At 37.7% G+C, this 16978-nt stretch overlaps 1 protein-coding gene across 3 annotated transcripts in view; it reads left to right on the top strand.

Annotated features, from left to right (window-relative positions):
* The window catches only part of NRG4 (neuregulin 4), a 124963-nt gene that overhangs the window by 85255 nt on the left and 22730 nt on the right, over positions 1 to 16978 (top strand). For 2 of the 3 annotated variants that reach the window (XM_063716249.1, XM_054532958.2), the window contains exon 8: positions 11944 to 12090. In XM_063716249.1, coding sequence (XP_063572319.1) covers positions 11944 to 12090 — 147 coding nt within the window. Of the gene's footprint in view, positions 1 to 2616; positions 2700 to 4639; positions 4737 to 11943; positions 12091 to 12809; positions 12886 to 16978 lie in introns of all 3 variants that reach the window. The other variant, XR_008514236.1, reaches the window with a different exon arrangement.

The raw sequence follows: 16978 nt of genomic DNA, 5'->3' as shown, positions 1-16978 counted from the left end.
TACCAAAACCTGGCAGAGACACAACAAAAAAAGAAAATTTCAGGCCAGTATCCCTGATGAACATCGATATGAAAATCCTCAATAAAATACTAGTAAACTGAATCCAGCAGCACATCAAAAAGCTTATCCACCACGATCAAGTCAGCTTCATCCCTGGGATGCAAGGCTGGTTTAACATATGCAAATCAATACACGTAATCCATCACATAAACAGAACCAATGACAAAAACCACATGATTCTCTCAATAGATGCAGAAAAGGCCTTCAATAAAATTCAACACCCGTTCATGCTAAAAACTCTCAATGAACTAGGTATTGATGGAACGTATCTCAAAATAGTAAGAGCTATTTATGACAAACCCACAGCCAATATCATACTGGTTGGGCAAAAGCTGGAAGCATTCCCTTTGAAAACCAGCACAACACAAGGATGCCCTCTCTCACTACTCCTACTCAACATAGTATTGGAAGTTCTGGCCAGGGCAATCAGGCAAGAGAAAGAAATAAAGGGTATTCAGATAGGAAGAGAGGAAGTCAAATTGTCTCTGGGTTTGCAGATGACATGATTGTATATTTAGAAAACCCTCAGCCCCAAATCTCCTTAAGCTGAAAAACAACTTCAGCAATGTCTCAGGATACGAAATCAGTGTGCAAAAATCACAAGTATTCCCATACACCAATAACAGACAAACAAGAGAGCCAAATCATGAGTGAATTCCCATTCACAATTGCTACTAAGAGAATAAAATACCTAGGAATACAACTCACAAGGGATGTGAAGGATCTCTTCAAAGAAAACTACAAACCACTGCTCAAGGAAATAAGAGAGGACACAAACAAATGGAAGAACATTCCATGCTCATGGATAGGAAGAATAAATATCTTGAAAATGGCCATACTGACCAAAGTAATTTAGAGATTCAATGCTAATCCCCATCAAGCTACCATTGACTTTCTTCACAGAATTAGAAAAACCTACTTTAAATTTCATATGGAACCAAAAAAGAGCCTGTATAGCCAAGATAGTCCTGGACAAGAAGAACAAAGCTCAAGGCATTACACTACCTGACTTCAAACTATACTACAAGGCTACAGTAACCAAAACAGCATGGTACTGGTACCAAAACAGATATATAGACCAATGGAACAGAACAGAGGCCTCAGAAATTACACCACACCTCTACAACCATCTGATCTTTGGCAAACCTGACAAAAAACAAGCAAGGTGGAAAGGATTCTCCACTTCATAAATGATGTTGGGAAAACTGGATAGCCATATGCAGAAAACTGAAACTGGACCCCTTCCTTACACCTTATACAAAAATTAACTCAAGATGAATTAAAGACTTAAACATAAGACCTAAAACCATAAAAACCCTAGAAGAAAATCTAGGCAATACCATTCGGGATGTAAGCATGGGCAAAGGCTTCGTGACTAAAACACCAAAAGCAATGGCAACAAAAGCCAAAATTGACAAATGGGATCTAATTAAACTAAAGAGCTTCTGCACAGCAAAAGAAACTGTCATCAGAGTCAAAAGGCAACCTACAGAATGGGAGAAAATTTTTGCAATCTATCCATCTGACAAAGGGCTAATATCCAGAATCTATAAGGAACTTAAACAAATTTACAAGAAAAAAACCAACAACCCCATCAAAAAGTGGGCAAAGAATATGAACAGACATTTCTCAAAATAAGACATTTATGTGGCCAACAAACGTATGAAAAAAGGCTCATCATCACTGGTCATTAGAGAAATGCAAATCAAAACCACAATGAGATACCATCTCATGCCATTTAGAATGACAATCATTAAAAAGTCAGGAAACAACAGATGCTGGAGAAGATATGGAGAAATAGGAATGCTTTTGCACTATTGGTGGGAGTATAAATTAGTTCAGCCATTGTGGAAGACAGTGTGGGGATTCCTCAAGAATCTAGAACTAGAAATGCCATTTGACCCAGCAATCCCATTACTGGGTATATAGCCAAAGGATTATAAATCATTCTACTATAAAGACACATGCACACGTATATTTATTGCGGCACTGTTCACAATTTTACTCTTATTATGAACTTAGATTTTTTTTTAAATATTTCTTAGTTTTGGTGAGAAGAATTTGAGTTTAGCACATTTAAAGCACTAGAAGTCCAATTTCCTTTTTCTGGGAATTTTAAGAATATTCAAATTACATAAGAACTTATTTATCTCTGTAAGTCAGTAAGAACAGAGCTCCTTGAATTTAAGAGACATTGTACTGTAATAATATCCTCTATAGATAGGATATTATATCTCACATAATGAGAGGGAAAGGCCTTTCTGAATTTTGGACACATAGAGACAGAGCTTACAGCTTCATGTCTACAAGTTTGGCACAAGTCAAGAGTAAACACAGAAACACAAAATCTCTCTGGTCCAAAATCAAAGAGGTGTTCTTCCCAGTGGGCATAACATGTTTAATTGATTTGAGCTTAAAGAAAATAGACAAATTTTTTTTTAAGTATAACCAGACTCTCTGTCATCTCTCACCCAATAGGGATAGATCTATATCACCTTCTACAGAGATCATGAGATGGTCAAACTGTAAAAACCAAAACCCTTATTGTTTTTACAGTTAATGAGGAACTGATTAATGAGGGAACCAATTGATGTCACAACTGGCTTAAAGGAGAATTCAAACCACACACATATGTACAGGTAATCAAACATGTTGAAATGAATTTACAAATAGGTATGAAACTAGTCGGTATCCACAGGGCAATCTGTTGTATTACACTGGACAAAATTCGTTTGCATTAGCATAAGTTTTCTACAATTTACAGAGTTGTAAAACAGCTCGAAGACAATGAAGATCACAGGTACTTATAGAATCAGATAACCCAGAAAGGTGCATTTGACAGGACACCTGGTCATCTTTTTCTGTTGTCTGCTTCAGTCTTTCTCTAGAGAACAATCCAGGAAGCAATCCTTGACTTGTTGGCCCACTTAGACACAAGGTCAGCCAGGCCCTAATCTTTCAACATTTCAGCTGGAACTTACGAGATTCTTTGAGCAAGCATGGGGGCAAGGAGTTTGTCTTCACCTATCCCTGCATCCTTAGCTAGGTGAGGCCTTTTCTTGCTGTCTCACTTTCCTGCATGCATCTTGTGACCCATCCAGAGGATCACTTCAGAGCCAAACATTGCACAGTGTGGAGGTGGGACTCTGATGGGAGGAGGTTTAACTTGGCAAAGAATTACCATTGGAATAATTGTCCAGAGTGACCTGGTAAGGTCTGGTTTCACCAGGGCCCTCCCTGAGGGTCATTCCCAACCAGTACCTGCCAATAGAGCCACAGGCTCAGACCTGGGACGGTCCCTGCTGCCAAGGCCAAGGCCCAGCTCTGTCCCCTGTCCACAATAGTAGCACCCCCAGTCTTCTTTAGGTGGAATTATTATTTGTCAGGTGATAAAGACTGAAATCTATTTAAGAGAAGCAGTTTAGGAGTACAAACATATAATATATGAAAAGCTAGTTATATGAAAGTAAAATGATAAAGGTTGAGTTTCACTTATAATTTGAAAACCAACATTTATTGTGCTTCTTCATTGGACGTGTTGTCTCAATTGTATTTTGGTCTCTCAGCAGTTTGGCTGGACCTCGCTATGTGTTTTACTAAACTCAGTTTTCAAAAGGAGTTGTCAGGATTTTATGAATTGTTTTATTAACCCCAGAAATTTTTAAGGCTTTCTTAAAATCCAATGGTTAAGATAGACTGGCTCTTGGCACTCTTATTAGATAAGAGTTCTGCCTTTTCATCTGTAAATTTAGTAGAAGTTTGTAGTTCAAAGAAAAAAGTTCAGAATGCCTCTGCGATATTAATTAAAACAAAGTCCTCTTTACTTTGACTTTTGGCACCATACCATATGCTTTTAAACATCAAGAATTAGATTGATCTTTAGAAACACCTTAAGAATGGAAATAGCAGCCTTGAAGCTTATAATAAAAGAACAGTTTAAAATGCATAAAACAACTCCTCTGTTTAGCTATGCATTTTGTTAACACTTTTTATTTTAGTAACTTACTTCTGATAAAGATTCTTCATTAGTGTTCTCAGCAGTAACAACTGATAACATCTTTCTTGGCCTCACCATGCTTAGAACGAAACTGAAAAAGAGTATAAATTTTATTTAACCCTCACATTTTGCCAGATCACTGTGCTTACAATAAGCACACATGGCAAGATATGGTGATGAAACTATGGGAACATACTTACCTGCTCTCTTAGGTCTACTTCTCTTTACCTGAGTTTGTCTTACTGATTTGTGTCACATATCCAAGAGTAGAAACTACCTTTCAGAACTAACTCAGGTTTACTGTTCAAAGAAGCTGAAGGCTAATGAAACGCAACGTATACTCTAAAGATTTTTCATTTTCTTCTTATTGCTGCATACTGAAGTTATACCAAATTTTGCATTTGCTTCCAAATTTTGGTTATCCTTTTGATTACTGTCTTTATCATCCATTATTTTCTTTGGAAGGCAGCTGGCAAATACTCCGTTACGTCATCAGTAAGAGTTCATTTTCTACATAGGAACACCACGCAGAGTAACAACTGTGACTTTTGCCCAGCTCTAATACTTAACTTCTTTTGTCAGGAAGTGAACTGATGCTGGCTTCTCTTTGTCTTATTCCAAGTTGGGGCATGAGATTTTCCCTGCATTAGAAGGTTGTTGAGACCTGAAGCCTGGGAAGGTAAGATGCCGGCATGAATACTGTCTGTTGAGAACTGTGGTTTAATTGAGTGTCTGGTGATTTAAGAGTGTAAGTCTTTCCAGCTGTTCCTGGTTTATGGTCTTGAACCCTTGAAGTTTTACCAAAACATGAACAGTGAAACACTTCTACAATGGAAAGGCCCATTAACATATTATTTATAATATTTAAACATAATTGTATATTTATTGAAATTGTTACTTAAAGGAAAAATGGACACATAGCAATTTCTATGTATAGATACTTTGTATATACAAGTCTATATGTATCATAAAATGATAAACTAAGAAAAACATATATGTACTTTTTGTTTATAGTTTTACTTTTTCTTCTGATTTTTTAATAGACTTTTATTTACTTATTTTTTTTTGCTTTGAGACAGGAGTCTTGCTATGTTGCCCAGGCTGGTCTCAAACTCCTGGCCTCAAGCCATCTACCCACCTCAGCCTCCCAAATAACTGAGATTACGCACTCGGCTGCATGCCACTGCACCCAGCACTAGCTCTGTCGCCAAGGCTGGAGTGCAGTGGCACAGTCTTGGCTCACTGCAACCTCTGCCTCCCGGGTTCAAATGATTCTCCTGCCTCAGCCTCCTGAGTAGCTGGAATTACAGGCACCCACCACCATGCCCAGCTAATTTTTGTATTTTTAGCAGAGACGGGGTTTCACCATGTTGGCCAGGATGGTCTCGAACTCCTGACCTCACGTGATCCGCCCACCTCAGCCTCCCAAAGTGCTGGGATTACAGGCGTGAGCTAACGCACCCAGCCTTAGACTTTATTTTTTAGATCAGTTTTAGATTTCCTCCCTGATCGTTTTTTGAGGACAGCTAAGTAAGGAGAGTAAAGACTTGAATCATATATTTTGTTAATATGGAGAAAGAAAACAACATTAAGAAAATCAACAAATTATAAAGTTTTGTCTCAGTACTCTCATGACCCAACCAGCATTCTATGGGTGTTTTTCCCAAAAAGTCTCCATTGGAAAAGACTAGCGAATGCACACACTCAGTAATGAGGGTCATGTTTTTACACTACTGTTGCTTACTCTCACCATTTGTTCGACATGCTGCTTTCATTCACTGTGCCTTAGCTAGTTTTAGTAAATAAAATGTTTCAAATTTTCAGTGACTTACTTAAGCTAAGAAATTATAGTCCTTCACAATGAAATTATAAACAATATCCTTCCTAGTGACAAATATGGATTATTCTCTATGAAGACTTATTTATACCCAACATGTAGTTCATTTAGATACAACGTGTAGTTCATTTCAGCATACAAGTTATCTGGGTAACAGTCAATCTTAAAAGAATCAGATTTTGTGGCCAGGCACGTTGGCTCACACCTGTAATCCCAGCACTTTGGGACGCCGAGGTGGGTAGATCACTTGAGGTCAGGAGTTGGAGACCCACCTGGCCAACATGGTGAAACCCCATCTCTACTAAAAATACAAAAATTAGCTGGGTGTGGTGGTGCACACCTGTGGTCCCAGCTACTCAGGAGGCTGAAGCAGGAGAATCTCTTGAACTCAGAAGGCAGAGGTTGCAGTGAGCTGAGATCACACCACTCCACTCCAGCCTGAGTGACAAAAGCAAGACTCCATCTCAAAAAAAAAAAAAAAAAAAGAATCTAAGATTTTGCTTCATAACTGGACTTAAATTTACTAATACATTTGATGTACTAATAATTACAGTTTTTAATGGTGCTAATGTCACATAAATGTGACGTTAAACAACAAAAATTTTGTGAGATTGAATGTTAGCTAAATATCTCTACGTATTATTAAGAATCTAATAAAGGCTTTAATGAAGTTACATTTATGGCACTAGCTAATAAAAGATGCAAAGGTCACAAGCTAGTCTTCTCTCACTGTTTCTTGGCCTATAAAAATCTAGTAGGGGTTTCATAGGATTTTGGCTACATTTGTGTGTTGTATGGCTGTGGACTTTTTTTTTTTTTTTTTTGAGACGGAGTCTTGCTCTGTCGCCAGGCTGGAGTGCAGTGGCGCGATCTCAGCTCACTGCAACTTCCGCCTCCCGGATTCAAGCAATTCCCTGCCTCAGCCTCCCGAGTAGCTGGGATTACAGGCGCCTACCACCACGCCTGGCTAATTTTTGTATTTTTAGTAGAGATGGGGTTTCACCATCTTGGCCAGGCTGTTTTTGAACTCCTGACCTTGTGATCCGCCCACCTTGGCCTCCCACATTGCTGGAGTTACAGGTGTGAGCCACCACGCCCGGCTGACTTATTAAAGGGATCCAAGCCCATGTTGTTTTCTTGAACACTTCTAATAGTTTCATTTTTGATTTGTTTTTTCCATTTTTCATGAGTTGCAAATTGAACTTTGATTGACACAGAGTATCAGGTGGAAGCCAGATTTGACGTATGCCAGTATTAGACTTTCTCTTTCCAGGATAGACCAGCCCAAGTGAAGTGGCACTGACATTGCATCTCCCTTTGGTTAGCGAAGTCTTTTATAATATTGTAAACATGGATGTTTTTTTCTGAGAAATAATGATAGCACATTTATTGATCACCATGCTCTTAACCTTTTCTAGTTATAATTTTTCTTAGGTATTTTATTCCTTGTAAACACACTTGTATAGTGTGTTTCAGTGTTCAAAGCACTCTAGACATTCTTACTTGATTCTGACAATAGCCCTATGTAGTTAAAGCACGTGATGTTATTTTGATTTCATAATCTTAAGTGACTTGCCCAAGATCACATAGCCAACAAGCATGGAAAGGGTGAAGAAACCAGTTTTTTCTAGTTCACAGTCCAATAACCTTTCCTGAAGCTAAATGGTGCTCTGTTTGTTTACATGACTAAAAACTGAGTTATTTTATTCATGTGAAAGGTCTCCTATGTTGTAACAACTTCCTTGAATGCCACAGAATCGAATGAATGTATTTCATGTCAATGTACTAAACGTAGCTTCTGTGTTTGGGAGCAGATAATTGGTGGTATTCAGCCAGAAAACCAATTTGTATAACTTAGATTCTGAATTTCGGAATTTCTCACCTAGTGGAGTATTTGTACCTGTTCCAGTATCCATCTTCAATTCCAGGAAAACATGGGTGATCCCTTATTGCTTGGTATTCACCTTATTAGGTGGCACAACTCTTTGCTACTTGGCAGTCTGTGCAGAAGTAAGTAAGGTCCAGAAGTAATTTAGCAAGAAAGTTACTTACATAAAGACTGAGAGCTACGTAGTTCTGGGTAAATGCTGGTGCAACATGACCTCTTTGTGTTTTGTGTTAATGCTGTGCTAGTACTACCAGTTGTCTATATCCACTTAATCCACCCTTACCTTTGAAGGAGTCGATTAATTCTGTTTGCCTGAAATTTGATAATTGTGTCACCAATGAAGTCATAACATTTTCATAAATGAGCTAGAGCTTTAAAAGTAGAATCCTTGTACACAGTCATTGGTAGGCAGTGTTTACTTTTTTGTTTGGTAAATATCTGAAATTTTAAAATTCATTTTTAGGTTAGCCAATCCTACTTCCTGGATAGTAATGTAATATTTAAATTTGTCTTTGCCTTTCCCTAGGTTCTGGTTTGACCTAACAATGATAAGATTGTTTATCCTTTGAATTTGCTTAAAATTACCATCAGGTTTCTACTTTCCCACAAGAGCATGTGATTGCTTTATCCCAGCTATAAGATAATAGAACAACCTAGTGTTGCTTGGTTTACTTTGTATGCCTTTTTCTATTTGCATAAACCCTGATCTGATTACAAACTTGTATTTACACCATTCCCTTGACTCCTTCCAACTCAAAGTATTTATTGTCCAGTGAAAACATTTATGGTCATATAAGCTGGCTTATCTTTTTTTCTTTGAATTTTTTTTCCCCCCGCCAGTCGGAGTCTCACCTTGTCGCCCAGGCTGGAGTGCAGTGGCGCGATCTCGGCTCACTGCAAGCTCCGCCTCCCGGGTTCACGCCATTCTCCTGCCTCAGCCTGCAAGTAGCTGGGACTACAGGCGCCCGCCACCATGCCCAGCTAATTTTTTTGTATTTTTAGTAAAGACAGGGTTTCACCATGTTAGCCAGGATGGTCTTGATCTCCTGACCTCATGATTCACCCCCCTCAGCCTCCCAAAGTGCTGGGATTACAGGCAGGAGGCACTGCGCCCGGCCTCTTTTTTACTTTTTTTTATTTGGAATAGCCTCTCGCTCTGTTGCTTCAGCTGGAGTGCAGTGGTGCAATCATGGCTCACTATAGCCTTGACCTGGGCTCAAGTGATTCTCCCACCTCAGCCTCCTGAGTAGTTGTGACTACAGGCGTGGGCCACCAGCCAGCTAATTTTTGTTATTTTTTGTAGAGGCGGGGTCTCTACCATGTTGCCCAGGCTGGTCTCAAAGTCCTGGGCTCAAGCCATCCTCCTGCCTCAGCCTCCCAAAATGCTGGCATTACAGGCATGAGCCACTGTGCCCGGCCTGAATTTCAATCTTACTTAAACTCAAACAGCCTTAAGAAATCTGAGTAATGAGTTTATAGCTTTTAAAAGAGATCTTCCTTATCAAAAATAATTATACTGTCTCATTTCAGGATTACTTATCTATGGTTCTGGTTATTTTTTCTAGAATGGAAACTGAACCCCATCTTTAACATTATTTAAAAACTTGAGAATTATTTTAAAAGTATGACAGGAATTGCTCTCACAGCTAAAATTTTTCCTTAAAAAACCTTTAGCAGTCACAAATAATTGTTACCTACTTAATTCTATTTTAAAAAAACAGGAATTATAGAAGGGTTTTATTTTTGTTATTTTAAAGATACTTTTGAAAACCGTTTAGCACCCAGTTTCTTTTACTGTGTGGAATGCTGCCCCTTTCCTTCTGTGTTTATTTTGTAATAGCACATGGATAGATTGTGATGGTGGTCTCTATGTCAACTTTCTGTTGGTGCATGTGTGTGTGTGTGTGTATGTGTGTTTATTCCATTTCCCTTTTGGGAAGCAGGAATTGGAGCTGGAAGTGAAAGAAACAAATTATTTTTATCTAATCTTTTTTCTCCTCAGCTTATTTAACTGACTTAAACTATGGAAAAATTGGTAATTTATATTTAAAATTTATAAATTATGTTTGCCACCATATATATTTTATATATATAATATATATTATATATATAATATATATTATATATATAATATATATGTATGTATATACTTTTTGAGACAGGGTCTTGCTCTGTCACCTAGGCTGGACTGCAGTGGCATGATCATAGCTCACTGCAACCTCAAACTCCTAGGCTTAAGCGATCTTCCCACCTCAGCCTCCAGAGTAGCTGGGACTACGGGTACAACCATGCTTGTCTAATTTTTTTTTTTTTTTTTTTTTTGCGATGGAATCTTGCTCTGTCGCCAGGCTGGATGTGCAGTGGCATGATCTCGGCTCACTGCAACCTCCACCTCCCAGGTTCAAGCAATTCTCTTGCCTCAGCCTCCTGAGTAGCTGTGACTACAGGCATGCACCACCACACCCAGATAATTGTTGTATTTTTAGTAGAGATGGTGTTTCACCATGCTGGCCAGGATGGTCTCAATCTCTTGACCTCGTGATCTGCCTGCCTCGGCCTCCCAAAGTGCTGGGATTACAAGCGTGAGCCACCATGCCCAGCCTAATTTTTTAATTTTTTGTAAAGACAAGGTCTCGCTGTATTGCCCAGATGGATCTTGAACTCCTGGCCCCAAGTGATCCTCTCTCCTCAGCCTCCCAAAGTGCTGGGAGTAGAGGCGTGAGTCGCTGTGCCTGGCCCTCCAAAATATTTTTACTTTCATTTAAGTTTGCCACTGATATCCTATCCTTACTTTCCCTATGTCCCCTTAATCTTATCTTTATGGTAGTTTAGGAGAATCTAGACTGCCGCTTTGCTTAACTGATACTGCCCCCGGCAGCTATCACCAATCACATCACTGCCTCACATTGAGTAGCACTTGAAGTTCATGAAACATCTTTAATATGCTCATCTAACTCAAATTGATCCTTTGTGCTATATCTTGATGTTCTTTTCTCTTATTTGTATACTGCTTTATTAGACTATCACATTAGTTGTCAAAGCTAGTAGTTAATTCACATGTTGATTTTCTAGGCCTGTATCCTTATTAGTCTAAGGTGGAAGAAACAGAGATAAAATTTCTAAATACCTGCCTAAACTGGAAAGGAATAAGGAAGATAATTAATTTAGTAGAATCAACCTTTTTATTCTTGACAAAATCCGGTTAAAACAAACTGGTTTTACACACACATACACTTTTTTACACAGAATTATTGCTGAGTATAGTGTTGTCCAACTTGACTCCATAACTTTTTGGGTTGCTTTATAAATATTAGTTAATATTAAAGTTTTTTATTTTAAATGCTACTATGTTGAAATTGATCTGGTGCCAAACAGTGTCATTCTTGTTAATTTATATCAATCTCTGTGTTTTATAATCCTTTGAACATATTAACAAGGAAAAAGGAATGATTGGTAATACCAAATATTATGGTTCTTTGTTATATAGTTTTAGAGAGCTACAGGTAATTGGCTATAAAATATTTGGTTGGCAGTGGAGAATATTTTTAAAATTCTATAGAAAAAAGTAATAAGGAGTAGAACTACCAGATATTCAAATATATTATAAAGTAACAGTATTGAAGCAGTGTGGCAAAGGCCCCAGATTAGATGTGTAGATCATTGAAGAAGAATAGAAATAAATGCTGTTATTTATATAAATCTGACATATGTTAAAGGAGGCCCTGTTAAACAGTGGGTAATGGATTGATTATTTAATAAATGGGGTTGGAATAACCAGTTAGCAGTTTTAAGGAAAAGTGCATTTAGATCATTATCTACACCAGATACAACAAAAAGTAAATTTGTGATAAAGTGTGGACATTTATATGATTGCAAATCTAGAAGATAAAAACACTGAATACTCTATAATTTCTCTGGAGTGCCTAAGCAGTTGGAAAACTGGAAAAAGAAGATAGTAAAAATTTGTTTTATTATAACAAATTTGCATTTGTTTTATTGTAACTGTAGATCTGTGAGCATTATAGGAAAACCTGTCTATTCCATGTTCACAATCTGAAAATTAGTCTCCTCTTTTCTTCACGTCATCTGGAAACCATTTTTCTTCCAAACTGGCTAATGAAACACAGAATGCAATTCTTTATCTAAAATTTTATTCTGTAGGTGCATTGAAAACTATACAGGAGCTCGTTGTGAAGAGGTTTTTCTCCCAGGCTCCAGCATCCAAACTAAAAGTAACCTGTTTGAAGCTTTCGTGGCATTGGCAGTCCTAGTAACACTTATCATTGGAGCCTTCTACTTCCTTTGCAGGTAAGTAAAATAGAAACATGCTTTTGAGAAAAGTAATGCATAAAGTAGTTATTCCACTAAATAATTAATATGCCCTTAGTTCTAGATATTTTTCCAGATACTGCATTATGTTTAGTTATCTCTTTAATGCAGTTTTTGTTATTAATGTCATTTTTGAAAGGATCTTAATAAGCAGTCTCAATTTGTTCTTTGTTACTGTTGTCAATATTTACCTTGACTTATCTAAACTACTAAGGTAAACCCATACTCACTATAACAAATATGCCAAAAGCACCTGAATATTTGGGTTAGGTGTATTTAAAGTAAATTTTGTATGTGAAAGAAAAGGAACAACTTATGCAATACTGTACATGTTAACTTAAGACATATGGTTAATATGCAGGGTCAGCTATTTAGTGCCCACTATTGTGCTAGGCATAAAGAATACAATAGTGAACAAATAGACATGTTTCCCGACTTCAAAGATATTTAAATCAATTTGGAGAGACAGACAAAAAGGCAATTAATTTGGGGAAACTGGTAACTCACAAGAGAGACAAAAGAAAAAACTACTTGCATGAAGCAGTTATGCACTGAAGATTACTTTCATTCGTTTTGATTTTCAATTGTTTTTGAAATTTTGTAAAAGTAAATATAGAATTTAGTAAGTCCAGGAATTATTTGGCATAACTCTCGTCATTAATTAATATTTATGAAACTCACACTGTATTCTATCATAGATACTTGTGAAAATGGAGCTGAAGGTAATCATAAAAGAGAGACAAGTGGGCTTGAGAAGTTTGTATACTAAGAAAGGTAACATATAGGTAAAATAGTATCTTGTTAGATCCTGATTTCTTAACTACTTTACATCAAGAAATAATTAAAAATTGGAGGAAATCGGCTTTTTAAAAATATGTGGTATTAAATAGTTCCTTCCAAAACATCATTTAAGCAATCCAGTAGATTTTATTTCTCATAATTTTAGCATCTGACTACTTCAGATACAAAAATTTAAATACAAGCCCATTGTATCAGATTGCATTTCCGAGGGATGGCCACATGATATCACTCATTCCCACATACTCTTCTGTAGTGTGACCTTGCCACTCATCCATCAAGAGGTAGAGTTTATTGCTACAGATTCCTTGAATCTAGGCAGGCACCGTGACTGCCTTGATCATAGACTACTTGGGATGCTGCCTCATAGAATCAGCCGCCATATTGTAAGAAGCCTAAACAGCAGGAAGAACCAGCCCCGGCTGAACTTCCAGCCAACAGCCAGCCTTAACTGCTGGCCATTTTAATGAGCCATCCCAGGCATTCAGCTCATTCGAACCTTTAGTTGACTCCTGACTTAACTGCCAGTTTACTGCAGCTACACAGAGAGCCCAAGCAAAAGATGCCCAGCTGTCAACCCACAGAATCATGAAATAAAGTTTTTTTATTCCCCCAAGTTTGGGGTGGTATGTTATGCATAAGTAGATAACCAGAACACCCATCTTTGGGATTAGGTTTATGCTTGACTTTAAATGTGTCTATGTTTGGAAAGCTGAATAATGATCTATTCTATCCCTCTAAACATTTTGTCAGTCTGATATGCTAAGGGGAAGACCAATACCTACTTCCCTCATTAATCACTCTGGTGCCAGTTTGGAGATATAGTTTCCATCTGTTATTGATTGGATAATGAATTATGTTTAATTCATTATCATTAATAAGTCAGGATAGTCTAGGTTTGGCTGCAGTAACTACCAACCCTAATAGTTTAGCGGCTTAATAAACAGAAGATTATTTCTCACTTATTGTAGGTAATTAGTATGGATTGGCAAGCAGGGCTTCACTAATCATAGTCACTTAAGGACCCAAACTGTTGGAGCAACCACCATCTTGAGTGTTGCTGGTTGTCATAACAAAGGGAAAAGAAAGCTCTGGAAGGTCTCACACTTAAATTGAAATGATCTGTCCCAGAAGTGACACACATCACTACTGACATAACTCACTAGCCAGCAGGAGTTTCATGGTCCTCCTCAATTATAAGAGGTGGCTGGACATGGTAGCTCATGCCTGTATTCCCAAGTGAGAGGACTGCTTGAGCCTAGGAGTTTGAGACCAGTCTTGCAAGATTGCAAGACCTTGTCTCTACAAAATGAAAAATAAAAAAAGTTAGCAGGGCGTGGTGGTACACATCTGTATTCCCAGCTACTCGGGAAGCAGAAGCAGGAGGATCCCCCAAGCCCAGGAGTTTGAGATGCAGTGAGCTGGGATTATGCCATTGCACTCCAACCTGGGAAAGAGAACAAGACCCCTGTTTCCTATTTTATATGGATAGATTAAATAGATAATATTTATTTATATATTTATATGCTTATATATTTATATTATTTACATATATGTACAATAAGAGACATATAATATATCCAAGTGTCAGGAAATGCAATTCAACCATATGCCCATAAGATAAAGAGCCAGAAATACATATCTAACGTAGTGACCAAAGGATTTATAAGAGTATCTACTATTCCACTGGGAATTGTTAAGAGTGATTTGTGTGATATTAAATCCATAGAACTTGGGCCAGGTGCTGTGGCTCATGCCTGTAATCCTGCCAAGGTGGGAGGACTACTTGAGACCAGGAGTTTAAGACCAGCCTGGACAACACAGCAAGACCCCATCTGTACAAAAAAATTTTTTAAATTATCCAGGTGTGGTAACACATGCATGTAGTCCTAGCTGCTTGGGAGGCTGAGATGGGAAGATCGCTTGAGCCCAGGAATGAGAGGCTGCAGTAAGCCATGACTGCACTACTGCACTCCTGCCTGGGTGAGAGAGCAAGACCCTGTCTCTAAAAAAATAAATAAATAAATAAACAAATTAATGGAACTTTAATAGTGTTGTAGTTGCCCCAAAATGAAATTCTTTTGCCAACCCATTGAGTTTGTGAAGGGCATAGTATATATTGTACCCCGCAGGTGTTCAATGCCCCAGAGCAGCAAAGTTTCAGAAAGGAGACCTTCTAAGCCATAGCTGTTCTGCAGACTTGTGCCAGAACTTAGAAATATTTCTAGTCTGAAGTACCCTGTAGCAGGCTAAACAATACCTTTTGAGTATAAAGTATAGGTATAATAGAAGGAAAAGAGTATATATATAAGAACAAGAAGTGGTGCTGAATACAAGAGAAAAGAAACCTCCAATCACAAACATTATGTGGGTCTCCATCCTGAATTCACACTATCTGAATGTCTGGGGGTAAAAAGCTAAGAATATAAAATAATCCAGGCTGGTAATGTCATCAGGTGGTTGACAGAAACAAATACAAATCAATTCTTGAAGAGCCTACTTTTATCCTTTACCTTGAAAAGTGTCTCACAGTATCAAAAGATTACCAAACGTAGAATAAAAGAGGCACAATGTATTAGAACTAGCAGAAACAGTAGGTAGTAGGGTAAGATATTCAGAAATCTGTATTTATTGGAAGAATCAGACACATGATATAAAATAAGTATGTTTAATATGTATCAAAAAATAAGTGAGAAGTGGCTGGGCACGGTGGCTGACGCCTGTAATCCCAGCACTTTGGGAGGCCGAGGTGGGTGGATCACGAGGTCAGGAGATCGAGACCATCCTGGCTAACATGGTGAAACCCCGTCTGTACTAAAAATACAAAAAATTAGCCAGGCGTGGTGGCAGGTGCCTGTAGTCCCAGCTACTCATGAGGCTGAGGCAGGAGAATGGCGTGAACCTGGGAGGTGGAGCTTGCAGTGAGCTGAGATCGCACCACTGCACTCCAGCCTGGGCCACAGAGCGAGACTCTGCCTCAAAAAACATAAAAAATTAAAAATTAAAATAAGTGAGAGGCTTAGAAATAAGCAAATGCGGCAAAGACTAAAACAGATCTCCAATGAATCAAATATAATTTTTAAAAATTCAGTACATATCTTCAATAAATTTTTAAAATTTAGTGTATGTCTTTAAACAGCAGATTAAACACAATAAAATAATTAATGAATTGGAAAATAGATAGGAAAAAATTACCCAGAGGGTAATGCTAAGAGAAAAAAGAAATGGAAAATATTGAAGAGAAGTCAAGAAGCATGGTGACCAGAGTGTGTGTGTCTACCTTATGTTTAGTTGGAATTCCAGAAGAAAAGAGAGACTGGGGCAGAGGCAGTATTTGAAAAAGTAAAGGCAGAGACCTTTTCAGAACTGATGAAAGTTACCCATAGATGTTAGAAGCCCAACAAATCTCAAGCAGGATAAATAAAAATAAATTTACATATGGGTGCAACATAGTGAAATTGTAGAACACCAGTTCTAAAGAGAACATCACAAAAGCAGAAAAGAATGGCAGATTATCGTCAAAGATGCAACAATTAAACCAACAGCTGACTTCTCAGTTGGAAAGAAGCAAAACTAGAAGACAGAGCAGTGATATTTTCAATACGCTGAGAGAAAACAGTTAACCCCAAATTTCTGTGGCAGTGAAAACATCTCTCAGGAATGAGGGTAAGATGAAGACAACTTTTAATAAGCAAACTTTGAGAGAGTTATCCCTCAGTAAACCTTCTGCCTGAAGGATGTATGTCAGGTAAAAGGAAGTTGATCCTATATGGTGTGTGTGAAATGCAAGAAAGAACAGAGAAAGCTATTACTATGTGAATATCAAAACAAATATTGTATAAATTATAACAATAGTATTGTCCTATGTATTTTTTTAGAGGAATTAAAACACATGATAGCAAATAAGCTGAAAGGATTCTAATTAAAGTATACTAAGGTCTTTGTATGGGGGGAGGATAAATATATAGGTTAATTTTGACCTTGATATTTTAAGATGAGTATTAAAATGTCTAGGGTAACACATAATAGAAAATCAAAGTGTATAATTTCCAAATTAGCAGAAGGACAA

Source organism: Pongo abelii, chromosome 16, assembly GCF_028885655.2.
Source record: "Pongo abelii isolate AG06213 chromosome 16, NHGRI_mPonAbe1-v2.0_pri, whole genome shotgun sequence".
In the NCBI taxonomy this organism is placed as follows: Eukaryota; Metazoa; Chordata; class Mammalia; order Primates; family Hominidae; genus Pongo; species Pongo abelii.
This window is presented reverse-complemented; position numbering and strand designations above follow the sequence as displayed.